This window comes from Parasteatoda tepidariorum, chromosome 3, assembly GCF_043381705.1.
Source record: "Parasteatoda tepidariorum isolate YZ-2023 chromosome 3, CAS_Ptep_4.0, whole genome shotgun sequence".
Classification (NCBI taxonomy): domain Eukaryota; kingdom Metazoa; phylum Arthropoda; class Arachnida; order Araneae; family Theridiidae; genus Parasteatoda; species Parasteatoda tepidariorum.
The window spans coordinates 14,956,286-14,969,924 of NC_092206.1; the positions used below are offsets into that span (position 1 = coordinate 14,956,286).

The 13,639-nt window shown below is 28.8% G+C and overlaps 1 protein-coding gene across 1 annotated transcript in view; it reads left to right on the top strand.

Moving 5' to 3' along the window:
• Positions 1-449: 449 nt before the first annotated feature.
• The window catches only part of LOC107440838 (Actin-related protein 3), a 25,365-nt gene continuing 12,175 nt past the window's right edge, over positions 450-13,639 (top strand). Inside the window, exons 1-7 of the mRNA XM_043049562.2 lie at positions 450-699; positions 2,281-2,336; positions 5,185-5,309; positions 5,389-5,499; positions 8,758-8,853; positions 9,757-9,864; positions 9,942-10,085. Of these exons, the coding sequence (XP_042905496.1) occupies positions 656-699; positions 2,281-2,336; positions 5,185-5,309; positions 5,389-5,499; positions 8,758-8,853; positions 9,757-9,864; positions 9,942-10,085 (684 nt within the window). The 5' untranslated portion in view covers positions 450-655. The remainder of the gene's footprint in view (positions 700-2,280; positions 2,337-5,184; positions 5,310-5,388; positions 5,500-8,757; positions 8,854-9,756; positions 9,865-9,941; positions 10,086-13,639) is intronic.

The following is a 13,639-nucleotide window of genomic DNA, read 5'->3' on the forward strand; positions in this document are numbered from 1 at the left end:
TTCAATTCCTCGGATTTGTGTACAGTTCATACTTGGGACAAATTAACCCCCACTGTGTGGCTCCTAATTTGTCTGCGATTGTATGGCTTATTTGTAGTGTGGAACTCATAAGCAATATATCTGACCAAGTTAAAAAAAATTTAGGTTTATATTAAACAAATTTTAATCTTTAGTTGTTATTTTTCAGCGTGACGTCAAAACCTGTAAAGAACTTTTGCAATCTTTATTCTCTCTAAACATTGTTTGTAAGTTTGATATCTTTTATCACCCTCTTGAAAATGTAAATTGAATCAAAAAGAATTTTCCACATAGTTAAATTCTAATTATACTATATTTTTGGTAATTGATTCAAAATTGAAAATTCGAATCTTTGCTTTTCTCCAATACTATTCAATTAGAAAACTTTTCCTTTCATTAAGAAGTTTTTTTAAAAGAGAATTAATTTAAATTTAAAGTCTGCTTGAGTGCAAAAGCATGTAATAAGATAATTCGCCAGATGTCGCACTTTATTGCATGGGCCTAGGAGCCAGAGATATTATAACTTTTTCTGTTCATTTAACTGAATTTGTAACCGTCAAATCTTAAGGGTGTTGTGGTAGCGGGTGGTAAAATATTTAGTGTAGTTTCATTATTCTGTTTATATTAATATTAATAGATGGCCGGAAGACTGCCCGCTATAGTTATAGATAATGGAACAGGGTAAATATAATAGTTGAATATATTTATATTTCCTTATGAAAAGTGAAGTTTTATTTTCTAAAGAAATATATTTAAGTGATGATGATTTATGTATTATCAAACTGTCATTTCCGCTGAACGTAGACTTTATTTTTGTTTTATCTCTCAACTTCAATATACTTTGCTTTTATCTAAAATTTAAGTAGATATTTACCTTTTACCCTGCTGTTTACTAAATGCATCTATCTTATTTTATATCTCAGAACCTGACAACCTACTCTACCGATCATTCTTTCATGTACATTATTACTTGATATATTCTGCCTCAAATCACATTATGATATTAGATTCTTATTTATGATGTTACAAAATTATTTTAGAGTTAAATCATTAACGTAAGTTAAAAGAAAAATATTGAATTGTCTTAAGTGTAAGTAAGTGTGCTTGCTTTGTTTATATCATTCTGTCAAGTAGTTTACAATTGTAAGTGGTTCGTGAAGAACTTTTTGCTGATAATGGCTCTAAACTTTTTGCGAATAGTTTTAAACATCATAAATACTTCATTTCTTTTGCAATAATTTAAATTTTGTCGTATAGCTGTCTGCCCCTCCCACCAGAAAAATAGGCATAAATATTTAATATTTCAATTGTTATAGTCATACTCATAAAAACAGGGTTGCAATAAAAAGGAATAATAAGTTTAAAAAATTTATAAATCGAGGAATAGGGTTTAAATTGGTCTAAGGTTAATGATTTTTTCTTATAAATAGAATCTTGAAAATATTTTGATGTTTGAATTCGAATCAAATATAGTTTTTTTCGCCTTATTAATGCGTTTTTATTTTTAAAACTATAAAAATTGTGAAAAGCATTTATTTAACTTTAAAAAGTATTGCACTTTAATGAAGAAGGCTTTACTCAAAGGGGGAAGGCAAAAACAATTGTCCATGGGCCCATTTCATATTCCTTACTCTAAGTCTAATGTGTTATAATTTTTTTATTGAAAAATCTGCAGAGACTACTAAAAATATGTTTCAGTTTTATTTTATTTTCCGTCATTAATTTAACCACAACTGAAATTAATAACATACTAATAGGTGTTCAGATTTCTGAAAATATATGCACTGATAAAACTATTTAGTACATATGAATAACTTATAAATTTAGTATGTTGATAATAATTGATATTCCGAGAACCAAATGGTTTATGATAGTTTAAAATTAGCTCTTACAGCTTGTAAAATATAATTTCACTTTTTTGTAGTTTTAAGAAAGAGCAAGCAATGAAGTGTGTATGTTTTGTGGAATTAATTTTATTACTTATCAGTTTTATACATTTTAATATTTATCAAATATTTTTAAAAAAATTCTAATAAAACTTCATAAATCCTTTTTTTTTTCTTGCAAATATTCTGAATTTTGAATGAACATTATGTGACTGTTGATTGACAAGAAGCAACATACTTTATTTTAAGATTTTTTATTAGAGTTGCTAAGTTGTTTAAATATAATTAGGACTTAATTTTTTTCTTAGATTTATTTAATCATGATGAATTTTTTTAAATATATTTTTGTTCATTAATCAAATTTTTTTCTCATTAGTTATACTAAACTTGGTTTCGCTGGCAACAGAGAGCCTCAGTTTATCATTCCATCCGGTTAGTATGCTTATTTTTCCAGCCCATATGTGTATTATTATCTTGAACTTAGTTTTACTGTAATTTATCATGAACTTCGTTTTACTGAATTTTATCATGAGCTCTTTTTTACTGTATTGGAAAGAAATTTGCTTTAATATTTTGATTAAAAATAGTAACTTAAACATTATCTTGATTACTGATTTCTTAACCATCTACACCAATTTCTAGGGATTTTTTTCCTCACCAACATCGCCAATAATAACTGCCAATGTAGGATTTGGATTATACTTGCACAGGGGTGGTAAATCTTTTTGTATCGATGTGCCATTTTTTTCTGAATAAATGTTTAATGAGGTCATAGACATGTTGTCAAATAATTTTGACTTCGTGATTATTGAGAAAATAATACTAAATACTATCAACTCAAAACTATTTATTTACTGCAAAAAAGCTATACATTTTGCAATGTCTCAGTTATATGCATAATTCAAATTAAAGTAACATTATTGTGGCTTCTAATAACTAATATAACTATAATAACATTAGTGTGGCTTCTAAAATCTAAATAACTTAATATTAGGGTTGTACGATGTTACTTTTAGCAGAATGTATGCTGAACTGGAGTTATCTGTCAAGCAATTTCTAAGTGAGTCTTTAATGTTATTCGTCTCTGAAAATAATGACTTGCAAACATAGGTACATGAAAATATGGTTAAAATAGCACGAGCCAGCTTCTTCAAACAATGTGTCTGGTAACAAATTCCATATTTCCAAAATTTTGTTATTGATATTTTTACTTATATTGCTTGTCAATCTTTCTGTTTCAATTAGTTCTAACTCTTTCCTTGTTTCAATAAATTTTTGAATCTATATTGAACTAGACTGGAATTCAATCAGCTGCATTTCAAATTCTTCAATTTCCAACCAATCGAATTGGGGCAAGCTCAGTTTATCAAATGAAGTCACATCAGGGTATATAATAAACTTAAATGTTTACGATAATTCTTTGAATTGAGAAAATCTTGCTGAAAATTCATTGATTGAAGAATCAACTACAGAAATAAATTCTTTAGTAACTGTTTCTTCACTTATCTAAATTGTTGAATTTTTTCTTTCTTTCTAAGTTTGAAAAATACTTGTAGTTTCTTGTAATAATATCATTTCTGAAAACATGTAGCTTAGTGTCGAAAGCGCCACTGAGATCTATCATGGCAATAATTGTTTTATTTGTGCCTTGAAGCTTCCTGTTTAATTCATTGAAACATTGGAATATGTCTGTATAAAGCATCAATTTTGAAAGCCACATAACATCCAACAACTGTAGGTATTGTTCAATTTTTCCCTCATTTTGCAGATGCTGTCTCATTTCTTCCAAGCAATCAACAAATCTTTGAAGTAGGTTACCTCGGCTCGACCAGCAAACATTATTATACATCAGTAAGATGTTATACACCAAGTTGACGTCATCCAACAAAGCATCAAGCTTTTGCTTATTTAAAGCCTGCAACAAAATGAGGTTGACTATTTTTGTGACTACCACCATTACATTATCAAGAGATGTTAAACCACTCTTAGCACACAGGCTAGTTGGTGAATGATGCAGTGAAATTCAAGAATTGAATGACCTATGTCTGTTTGAAATAAACTTTTAAGACAATTTCGTTTCGACCAACATACTTAGAACACCATTGGTTGTTACTGAAACAGTTTTTTTAAAATCAATTTCTTTCTCAGCAAAGCAAATTTTTAACAACTGTACAAATATCTGTACCCTTAGTAGTTGTTAGCAGCAATGTTATCGCGAATAATTCTTCCTTTATGACGTTTCCTACGCAATATCGAGCAAAAACGGCTAAACATGCAGTTTTAGTGAAGTCAATACTTTCGTCAAGACATAGCGATATAAAAGAAGCAGTGTTCAATTATTTTTTTTATCTGTTACATTTCCGGCTAGTTCTGAGATTCTTTCTTTTATTGTGTTTCTAGATAGAGGAGTATCTTTGAGGAGCTAAATTTTATCTGTATTATCAAAGATGAGGGCGTGCATGCTAACCAGTCATTATTCAAGAACTCTCCCTCTTGAAAAGGTTTACTCTGCTTAGAAATGACATTTGCAGCTGAGCCACGCTCATGTGACAATTTTTGCCAACATAATCATATGCGTCGACTGTTTATTTCTGTCTTTCATTGCACTTGCTATTAATTCCTTTTTGCTCTGGTTGGCGTTTTTGACTAACAGGTTTGGGATTTCTTTCAAAATGCTCGACGATTTTACAGGTAATAGTGTACTTACAATGTTCCGGAACATACCATTTATAGACTACCATTTGTAGTTGTTGTTTTTAATAGAGTATGTTGACTTCGCTACATTGTATTTTTACATTTGAGTTATGAGGAAAAAATTGTTATTTGGTGTAACTTCTTTATTACTGTGCATCTGCTAAAAGTAAATAGAGATTGGTATTATTTTAAGGTATTTTAAAAAAAATAGTATATGCATTAAATTAACTTCAACATGTTTATCATTGTATCCCTTATGTGCCTGTTTAACATTCTTGAACCATAGTTTTAGGTCTATAAATTACTATTTTTCATGAAATTTGCAGTATACGAGTAATGGAAACAGTTACCAAAATAATATCATTGGAAACATATCTGTTTGGTTTATTTATTAAATGCATCTTTTAAGTTGTTCAAAAATGTCTGCTATACATCTGAATTTCAAATTTCATCAGGTTGCAATATTTGATTTCATTTTTGACATTTGTTGGAAGTTGCACTAATAATATGCAAAAAAGTAGTTGGCTATAAAAAACGCGGCGAACATTATCTTGTTACTTTTTTATTTGATTTTTTTTTATTATAGCCATAGCGATTCGTGAAACTGCAAAGATTGGTGATCAAGCCATTCGAAGGTTAGGACGTGGAATTGATGATTTAGATTTTTATATTGGAGATGAGGCTCTTGATTCGACTGGCTATTCTGTCAAAGTAATGATATTTTATATAATTTTTATTTTAATTCCTGTACCTTTCTATGAAAATTTAAACAAATCATTTTATTTTTTAGTACCCTATCCGCCATGGAATCGTTGAAGATTGGGATTTAATGGAGCGTTTTTGGGAGCAATGTATTTTCAAGTATTTAAGAGCTGAGCCTGAGGATCATTATTTTCTTTTGGTAAACTATAAAGTTAAACTGTTTTAACATCACATTTATTTGCAATATTTAATTAGAAAGAATGTTTTTTTTTTTGTTACTTCCACAAATTAAATAATTCTCTTTTTGAGTTTTATTGCAAAGAGTGTGTCTAAACCATTATAACTTTTTTGCTTAAGAAATTGTTGTCCCGGATTTCTTAAAACATAGGTCAAATAAGCATCCATTTTAAAAATCATTAAAGAAATGCTTAGTTAAATCTTATTGTATATAAAGGTGAGGACTTAAGGGAGAATACACCTTTATACCTTACGTTGATGATACCCAAAGTCTTGTGATCAGAAAATTTTGATTAAATAAATTTTTATGCTGACTTTGTTAGTCATCGCGTCACATTGGACAGTCAAAATATATTTTAAAAACTAATTTCTTGAATCTACATTTTTCAAGTCTGAGTTTATAAATCAATCAAATCTTCTCTGATTGATTTTAAATTTAACTCCATTTTTAAGATTTACTATTTATTTACTGAAGTACAAAAGACAATATCATTTTATTGGATTGTTTTTTATATATATATATATATATATGTATGTTATTTTTATAATCTGATATTTGACTATTTTGTTTTGGAATTTTAAATATTTACAAAAAAATTACAAAATTACACTTTTTTTGTTAAAATTCACTTAATAAAAAGTTTTATGAAACACTGTGAGGTTTGTGTACATGAAAAAAGTATATATACAGTCAAACCCCTCTATGGTGAACTCCCGGATATAGTGAGCAAAATGTTCGGTCCTGTGCTTTGCTATACGCGTATAATGTTATTTTTGTGGATATAGTGAACTTAAGAAATGGGGAAGTTGGATATTATGAACTTTTTTTCTGTCATCAACTGATTTTTTTCCCTCCTTCTTATTAATAATTTTGAAACGTCTACTTCACAAAATAAATAGTTATACTGATTTTTAAAACCATCTATAAAGTGGAATGTAGCGATAAGCATTTTCTCTTGTTTGCTCCTTTAATCACACTTTTCCATCCCTGAACAAAGGCCTACCCAGGCAGATGTACGGACAAATTTTCCCTACATCAGCTAAAGATAATTTTTTTTTGTACACAAGACGAAGAGTAATTAAAAAATAAAAGCAAGTTAACACATTTTTTGTTACTACGTATTATTTTTCCGTCATTTTTGTATTTCATTTTATTAGTCATTTATTTAACTAATGTATAATAAAAAAAGGTGTTCGGAACGATTAATTAAAATTGTTTGCGGAACGGATATAGTGAACTACCGGTTATAGTGAACCGAAATTTCGGTCCCTTGATGGTTCACTATAGCGGGGTTTGACTGTATAATCTTAATCCTCCTATCTTAATTTTTTGCTTTTTCAAAAAGATAGGCATCATCGAAAAATAGCTGTACAGCCACCATTTTGTTCTGTATTGATTTGGAGAAATACATATTTGTATTTCCCTTTGTGATAAGAGGACAAAATTATGATTTATTAAACTTGTCAAAACAAATTTAATTTCAAAACTTTGCTTACATTTCCATTGTAAGAATGGCCTATCATCGTAATGTTGTGGAGTTTTTTAAAATGATTTAAATAATGTGGTTGGTAATTGAAATTTAATCCCTATTGTTGTGTATCAGTATTAGAATGTTTGTTAACAGAGCTTGGTATTTTAGAACTGAAAGAATGTAAATAATTTAATGTCCAAAGTGTTAAATTTCTGCTGGATATATAATAGAAATAGGTAATAATGAGTCTACTTTTCAGTTGAGATTTTTTTTTTAAATGTTCGTTTGGAAATTTTTTTAAAATTAATTTTTGATGAAAAACCTTGAGCAGTAGACCAGCTGGGAGGAGCTTTGCACCACTTATCGATATTGAAAGATAAAAAAATATCCCATTTGGTAGTTCAATTCCGTGCTCTATTCAGTAGCCTTCAAATATAAAGAATTAAAAGATATTAATTTTTACTACACATAATTATATATTGAATTTTACTAACAAATATTTTCTGCTCTTATACTAGCTGATTTTGCATTATATTTTTTCACAGTAGTTTAAATTCATTTAAAGCAATTTAAAGTAATGAAAGGACAAGTAAAAGCTCGACAGACTCAGAAAAAATAAGAATTATATCTTCTTGTTCTGTATTTTATCCACATTTGATGAAGATATAAAACCAAATTATCGCCATTGCATCTCAATTGTGCGATTTGATTCTTTCATAGGATTTGGAGTACTGTTTCGTTTTGTTCTGTTTTTTCTTTACATTTTATTTTCTGTTTTTTGCGTAATATATATTTTACTCTATATATTCCATTTTATTTTAATATTTTTCAGTGCTCCTCAAACTATTGTATATATTGTGTATTGATATATTTTGCTTTGGTTATATTGGTACAATTTTAGAGAACAGTCTTTTTGCAGATATAATTGTGTGAGCTGATGAAGATATAATATATTTTTATCTTTTTTTTTTTTCTTTTTTTTTCCTGCTGCTTAGCATAATTTTTTCAAATTATTTTTTAAAAATATTTTATTTTAAAAATTTTTCTTCTCTTCTCATTAATCTTTATTATAAAACATGTAATATAATGTAATAAATATTAATAAAAAGAAGAAAAATATTTTTAGAAAAACCTTATACACACTAAAACTTATTTATTCTCTCAATCTTCGTTAATGGGCATATTGACTTGTTTTAAAAAGATTGTATAACTTCACTGTTTATATACTTTATTCCTTTTCAAGTACTTATCAACACATGCTTAAGTTATTATAAGAAAATAAAAACATTTTTTTTTTTTAATCTAAATATTATGATTTACAATCAATCTCAATTATAAATTCAAAACTGGTTTATACATCCATTTTTATTTAAGGATACAAAAACCTATTAATATTGTTTGATATGTTTTACAACTGTAATAGTTAAGATTTCGAGATTAAGAGAGTTTGAGTTAGTTGACATACTTTACAAACTCTATACAATGTATTGCAATCTAATTTCAGTTTTTAATCTCGTGCAAAATTATGTTGCTGAAGATAATTTGGTGGGATTTCTTTTACTACTTTCACAGTCATTGTCAAAATTAGAGATTATTCTTTTTATTTTATTGTAAAACCATTGATGCTTTTTTTCTCTTCACACTTTGAGCCAGCCTCTAGATTTACCTTTAGCCTAAGACTTGAATTAAATTTACTTTGTATTTTAACATTATAATTGTATTTTAATGTTTTTTTTTTATGTATGTAGACTGAACCTCCATTAAATACCCCTGAAAACAGAGAATACACTGCCGAAATAATGTTTGAGTCATTTAATGTTCCTGGCTTATATATTGCTGTTCAGGTTTGTAAACTTTATACATAATCTTAGTATTCTTTATTAAAGAATTATTTGTTTTCTATTATTCAATATCTCCTTTCAAATTTAACAAAGCTTGCCATTTAGTGTATTTTTAGAAATATTTTGTTTTACTTCATAACATTTGTGTGTCTCTGAAAAAGGTTTATCAGGGATAAGTTTTTTCCCCCCTTTCAGATGTGATGAATAATTAGCTTTATCATTTTCATTGATAATGAAAGTAAAAATTTTATTTTACATTATTGCTGATCGGGTCTAATTCTGAAAAATCTATTAACACAGCTGATAGTCCTAAGCTAATTGGAAAAAAAAATCAAGTTTGCTAACAAAATTTTTTAACAGAACTCTACTATGAAAAATTAACTTATGCCTGAAATTTATAAGCATCTAAAAATGTTTATTGCTCATCTTATTTTGGTGGCAATAATAAAATGACAGGTAATAAGTTTATGTTAACATTAGTGTTATATTATCTGAAAAAATTATATTGCCTTTGAAAATAAATGCTTTTTAAAAATTATTCTGGAAAAAAAATTGAAGCCAACATTACAACTTTAAAGTTGTTATATAATGAAATGCTTTTGCAAAAGATCAATTTATGTTGAAGAAACTGATTAAATGAAGTTGATAGAATTATCTATTCCCCTCTACACAATATTTCAATACTTTTGTTTTAAATATTTTAGGTTGCTTAATTTCCAAATTTCTAATATATATAGAATCAAAAGTTATATACTATTTTATGTATTTTTTTAAAATTAAATTTAAAACAACTTTTTGGTTGATAAAAAAAAAAGTAATTGCACTTTGATTTTCTTCATAAGAATTTTCACTTATTAATCCCATGCACATCCAAATTATTAATAAATTATAATTATTTGCTTATAGGCTGTTCTAGCTTTGGCTGCCTCTTGGACTTCAAGACAGTTAGGTGAACGTACTTTAAATGGGCTTGTTATAGATTCAGGTGACGGGGTTACACATTGCATTCCTGTGGTAAGTTGGGATTATAATAATTATTGATTGATTGATTGATTCCAATATCATTCTTAATTATGTATCTTTTTTTCCAGGCTGAAGGATATGTAATAGGTAGCTGTATTAAGCACATTCCTATTGCTGGACGCAACATCACTTATTTTATTCAAAGTTTGTTGAGGGAACGTGAAGTAGGAATCCCTCCTGAGCAGTCACTGGAAACTGCAAAAGCAATTAAAGTAAGCAGATTTGTATTTTTATCATACAACAATTAGTTTGTATTTGTCAAGTTTGTATGTGTTTCTTAAAATGGAGTTAAAATGTTTTAAAATTTCTAATTTCCATGACAACTGTTTTTCTTTTCTTTGTTTTTTTCTGTTAAGTTTATTTTTATAAAAGGCCATGTTTTTAAATTTTTACATGTTACTAATGATTATTTTTATAATTTAATTTGATAAAATATGTATTTTGTATTTATGTATATATATTTTGATAAAAAGTAGTGGATAGAGGATAAAAAGAAGCAAAACAATGTTAAAAGTAACATTCCCTCTGAGTTACAAATAATATTTTGAAATATTGTTATTGCTTAATTTTGAAATATTGCTTAAATTTTGAAATTCTGCATGCAATTTTTTTTTAAAAATAAAAAATGAATTTTTTTAGTTTCAAAAATTTGATGTAATTAAAAAATTTTTTAAATTTCAATTATGTGTATGTAATAAACAATTAAGTTAAATGTTTAAAATTATAATTTACAGATGAATCCTAATTCTGTTTTGTTTTTCTAATGTTATATATTATATAATTTTTTTTAAAGAAAAAACACTAGTTTTTCTACAAATAAAAAAAGTGTTCACGATTGTCTGTTACCCAACACAATGTGAAAAAAAATTGCGGAAAGCGTTGGTTAAATGCTTGTATCTTTTCAACAAATCAGTATCTAAATTCTTCAGATAAATTTAGATTTTGAGAATATCAAATTTGAAGTCAGTTTTGAAAATATATAAAGTTCCTTAATATTTTTTTTTTAATATAAAAGCACCCTTTTAATGTATGACAATGTACAGTGCTCCAAAGAAAGAGACCACCCTGGATAACTTTTGATCTAATGATCAGATCTTTATGTGCTAGGACTTATTATTAAGGATTTGAGGAGGTGACCTCAAATATGCTAGTTGATTAGTGCAGGCAATATTTTCAGTTACAAAATTAGACACAAAAAACGTACTTTCACGGAATAAACATACTTTTTTTCTTATGAATTTGATATTTGCCCCCCAAAATATTGAGAGAGTTGCAATCTGAGAAAAATGATCCCCATAGTTTGATGGGGGAGTGATTAATTGTTTGAACCCCTTAATGTTAATTTTTCTTTTTACATATTTCACCATATCTCTAGAACTTTTGAAGCGAATTTTTAAAAAAAATTTAGGAAGTCAGGGGTGATTGTGGTCTGGGGATACCCCGGAATTCCGGGTTTTTTGTATTATCGTTCCGGGTATAAAATCGGGAGCTTTGCCTTTCAGTTTCATCAAAAAATCGTAAATTGAATAGAAGGTTCGCAAAATAGCAATAAACGCTCTTTTGTAGCAACCCTCAGACAAGGATTCGTACTACGCTGGTCCGAGGCTAGGGGGAAGGGGGTGAAGAGTGTGAGAGAGGAGAGGAAGAATTCGTTTCTTCTCCTTTTGCTTGTGTTGGGAAAGGCATGACGCTGGAGGTTGGATTGGGGGACAGGAGAATGTGTGACGCTGTTACGGGGAGGGATTGGGAAAAGAAAATCTTTACTGCTTGGCGAATTTTTTGGAATTAAAAGCAGAGGCTGTAGGTGTAGGGCTGTAGATTTTAGTTGCGTGCTGCACTACTTGTCAGCATGTGTTAAAATTTTAACTGCCGAAAGATTTTCCTCGTGCATATTTTGTGTTGAATATTCGCCATGCATTTTTAAAGTAATTTCGTTAATCGCATTTTTTAAGTACATGTAATCATGAAGTTCTTAACAGAAAAAGATGACATTAGCGATCTAGAAAAAGACTGCAAGAATAAGTTTCGTTTTGAATGGTTAATTAAAAAAGACATTTTTGAAGAAGAAATCAACGTGTGGTGCCGCAAGATTGATACACCAGGTACATGTTTCTGTATTGTGTGCAATACATCAATCAAATATCACAATGAAGGGTTTAAATCCTTGATGAATCATTCTGGAACAGTTGTGCATAAGAAATGTCGTCAATCTGTTAAAAATTCCCAGATTTTAAATTCCCTTTATCCTGGATCAGAAAATCTGACTCATACTGATGAATCACATACTGTCGATTTGGTCACTCGAAAATCTAGGGCTGAAGCTCTTGTTCTATCATTTTTGGCTGAACATTCAATTCCTTTTTCTTTAGCTCCACAAATTGTGGAGTTAACTAAAACGTTATCACATGATACCAGGGCCTTAAATGCATTAGACATCAGTAGAACAACAGCATCTTATAAGCTAAAATATGGACTTGCAAAAACAATTAAAGAAAATCAGTATGAAGTTTTAAAGAATTCTTTTTTTTTCTCTCAACATTGATGAAAGCACTAATAGAGCCTCTGAGAGTATTTTAGCTGTACTCGTTAGATACTTTGCTGAGGACCAGCACAAAGTGATTTTGCGACATTTAGCTTCAATTAAATTGCCTGCTTGTAATGCAGAATGCATTTATAATTCTATTGTTTCAATTTTCAGGGAAAATGGAGTGCCATTTTCAAATTTAACAAGTGTATTAATGGATTCCTGCAATACAATGCGTGGGGAAAAAAATAGTGTTGAAACTCAAATTAGATCCATCAATGCTCCACATTTGTTGGACATAGATGGAGAAACATGCCATATTGCGAACAATTGCTCAAAACAATTGACTGGGCCATTTTTGAAGCATTTGGAAATTTTATGTGACAACATATATTTTGATCTTAAGAGTGCTGATAAAAGGGAATTATTTTTCCAAATTTGTTCAGTTCTTCAGATGAAGTTACTGAAACCTTTAAATAGACCTGACCACAGATGGCTCTATATGCTTCAAGTGCTTGAACGTCTACAATATTTATGGGATGCTCTTTTAATATTTTATTTTTCGTGGGTTGGATTGGACAAAAAATTGTATGAAAATGATATTAAGGAAGTTTTTTCTAGAGGACAACTTTCTAATGAAGAAATTAAAAGTCTTCAAGATATTCAATTACAACTGGAAAAGAAGCATCTCACTGATGATGGAAGAAATAGGAAAAAAAGAATCATTCAAAGACTTTTTGTTGAGCAGAGAAAGACATTATTACAAATTGGTATTTATCAAGCTGTTTTGCCCCATTTTAATAAATATGTTAAATTATTTCAATCAAATGAATGCCTATTACATGAACTACATGTTCAAATGTTTAATCTGACTAAGCAGTTCTTTGCCTTTTTTTTGAAGCATGAGCTTTTGTGCAACATTAAATGTTATCAGGATGTCTTTAAAATCGACCCCACAGATTCTAAAAATTATTTGCCTGACAAACTCATTTTCTCTGGAATGAATGCTGCAGATACCAGTAAGAAAAAAAATTCTACTATTCAGGACTTCTTAAAGGTGTTGTATTTACTGCTTGGCGAATTTTTTGGAATTAAAAGCAGAGGCTGTAGGTGTAGGGTTGTAGATTTTAGTTGCGCGCTGCACTACTTGTCAGCACGTGTTAGAATTTTCACTGCCGAAAGATTTTCCTCGTGCACGTTTTGTGTTGAATATTCGGCATGCATTTTTAAAGTAATTTCGTT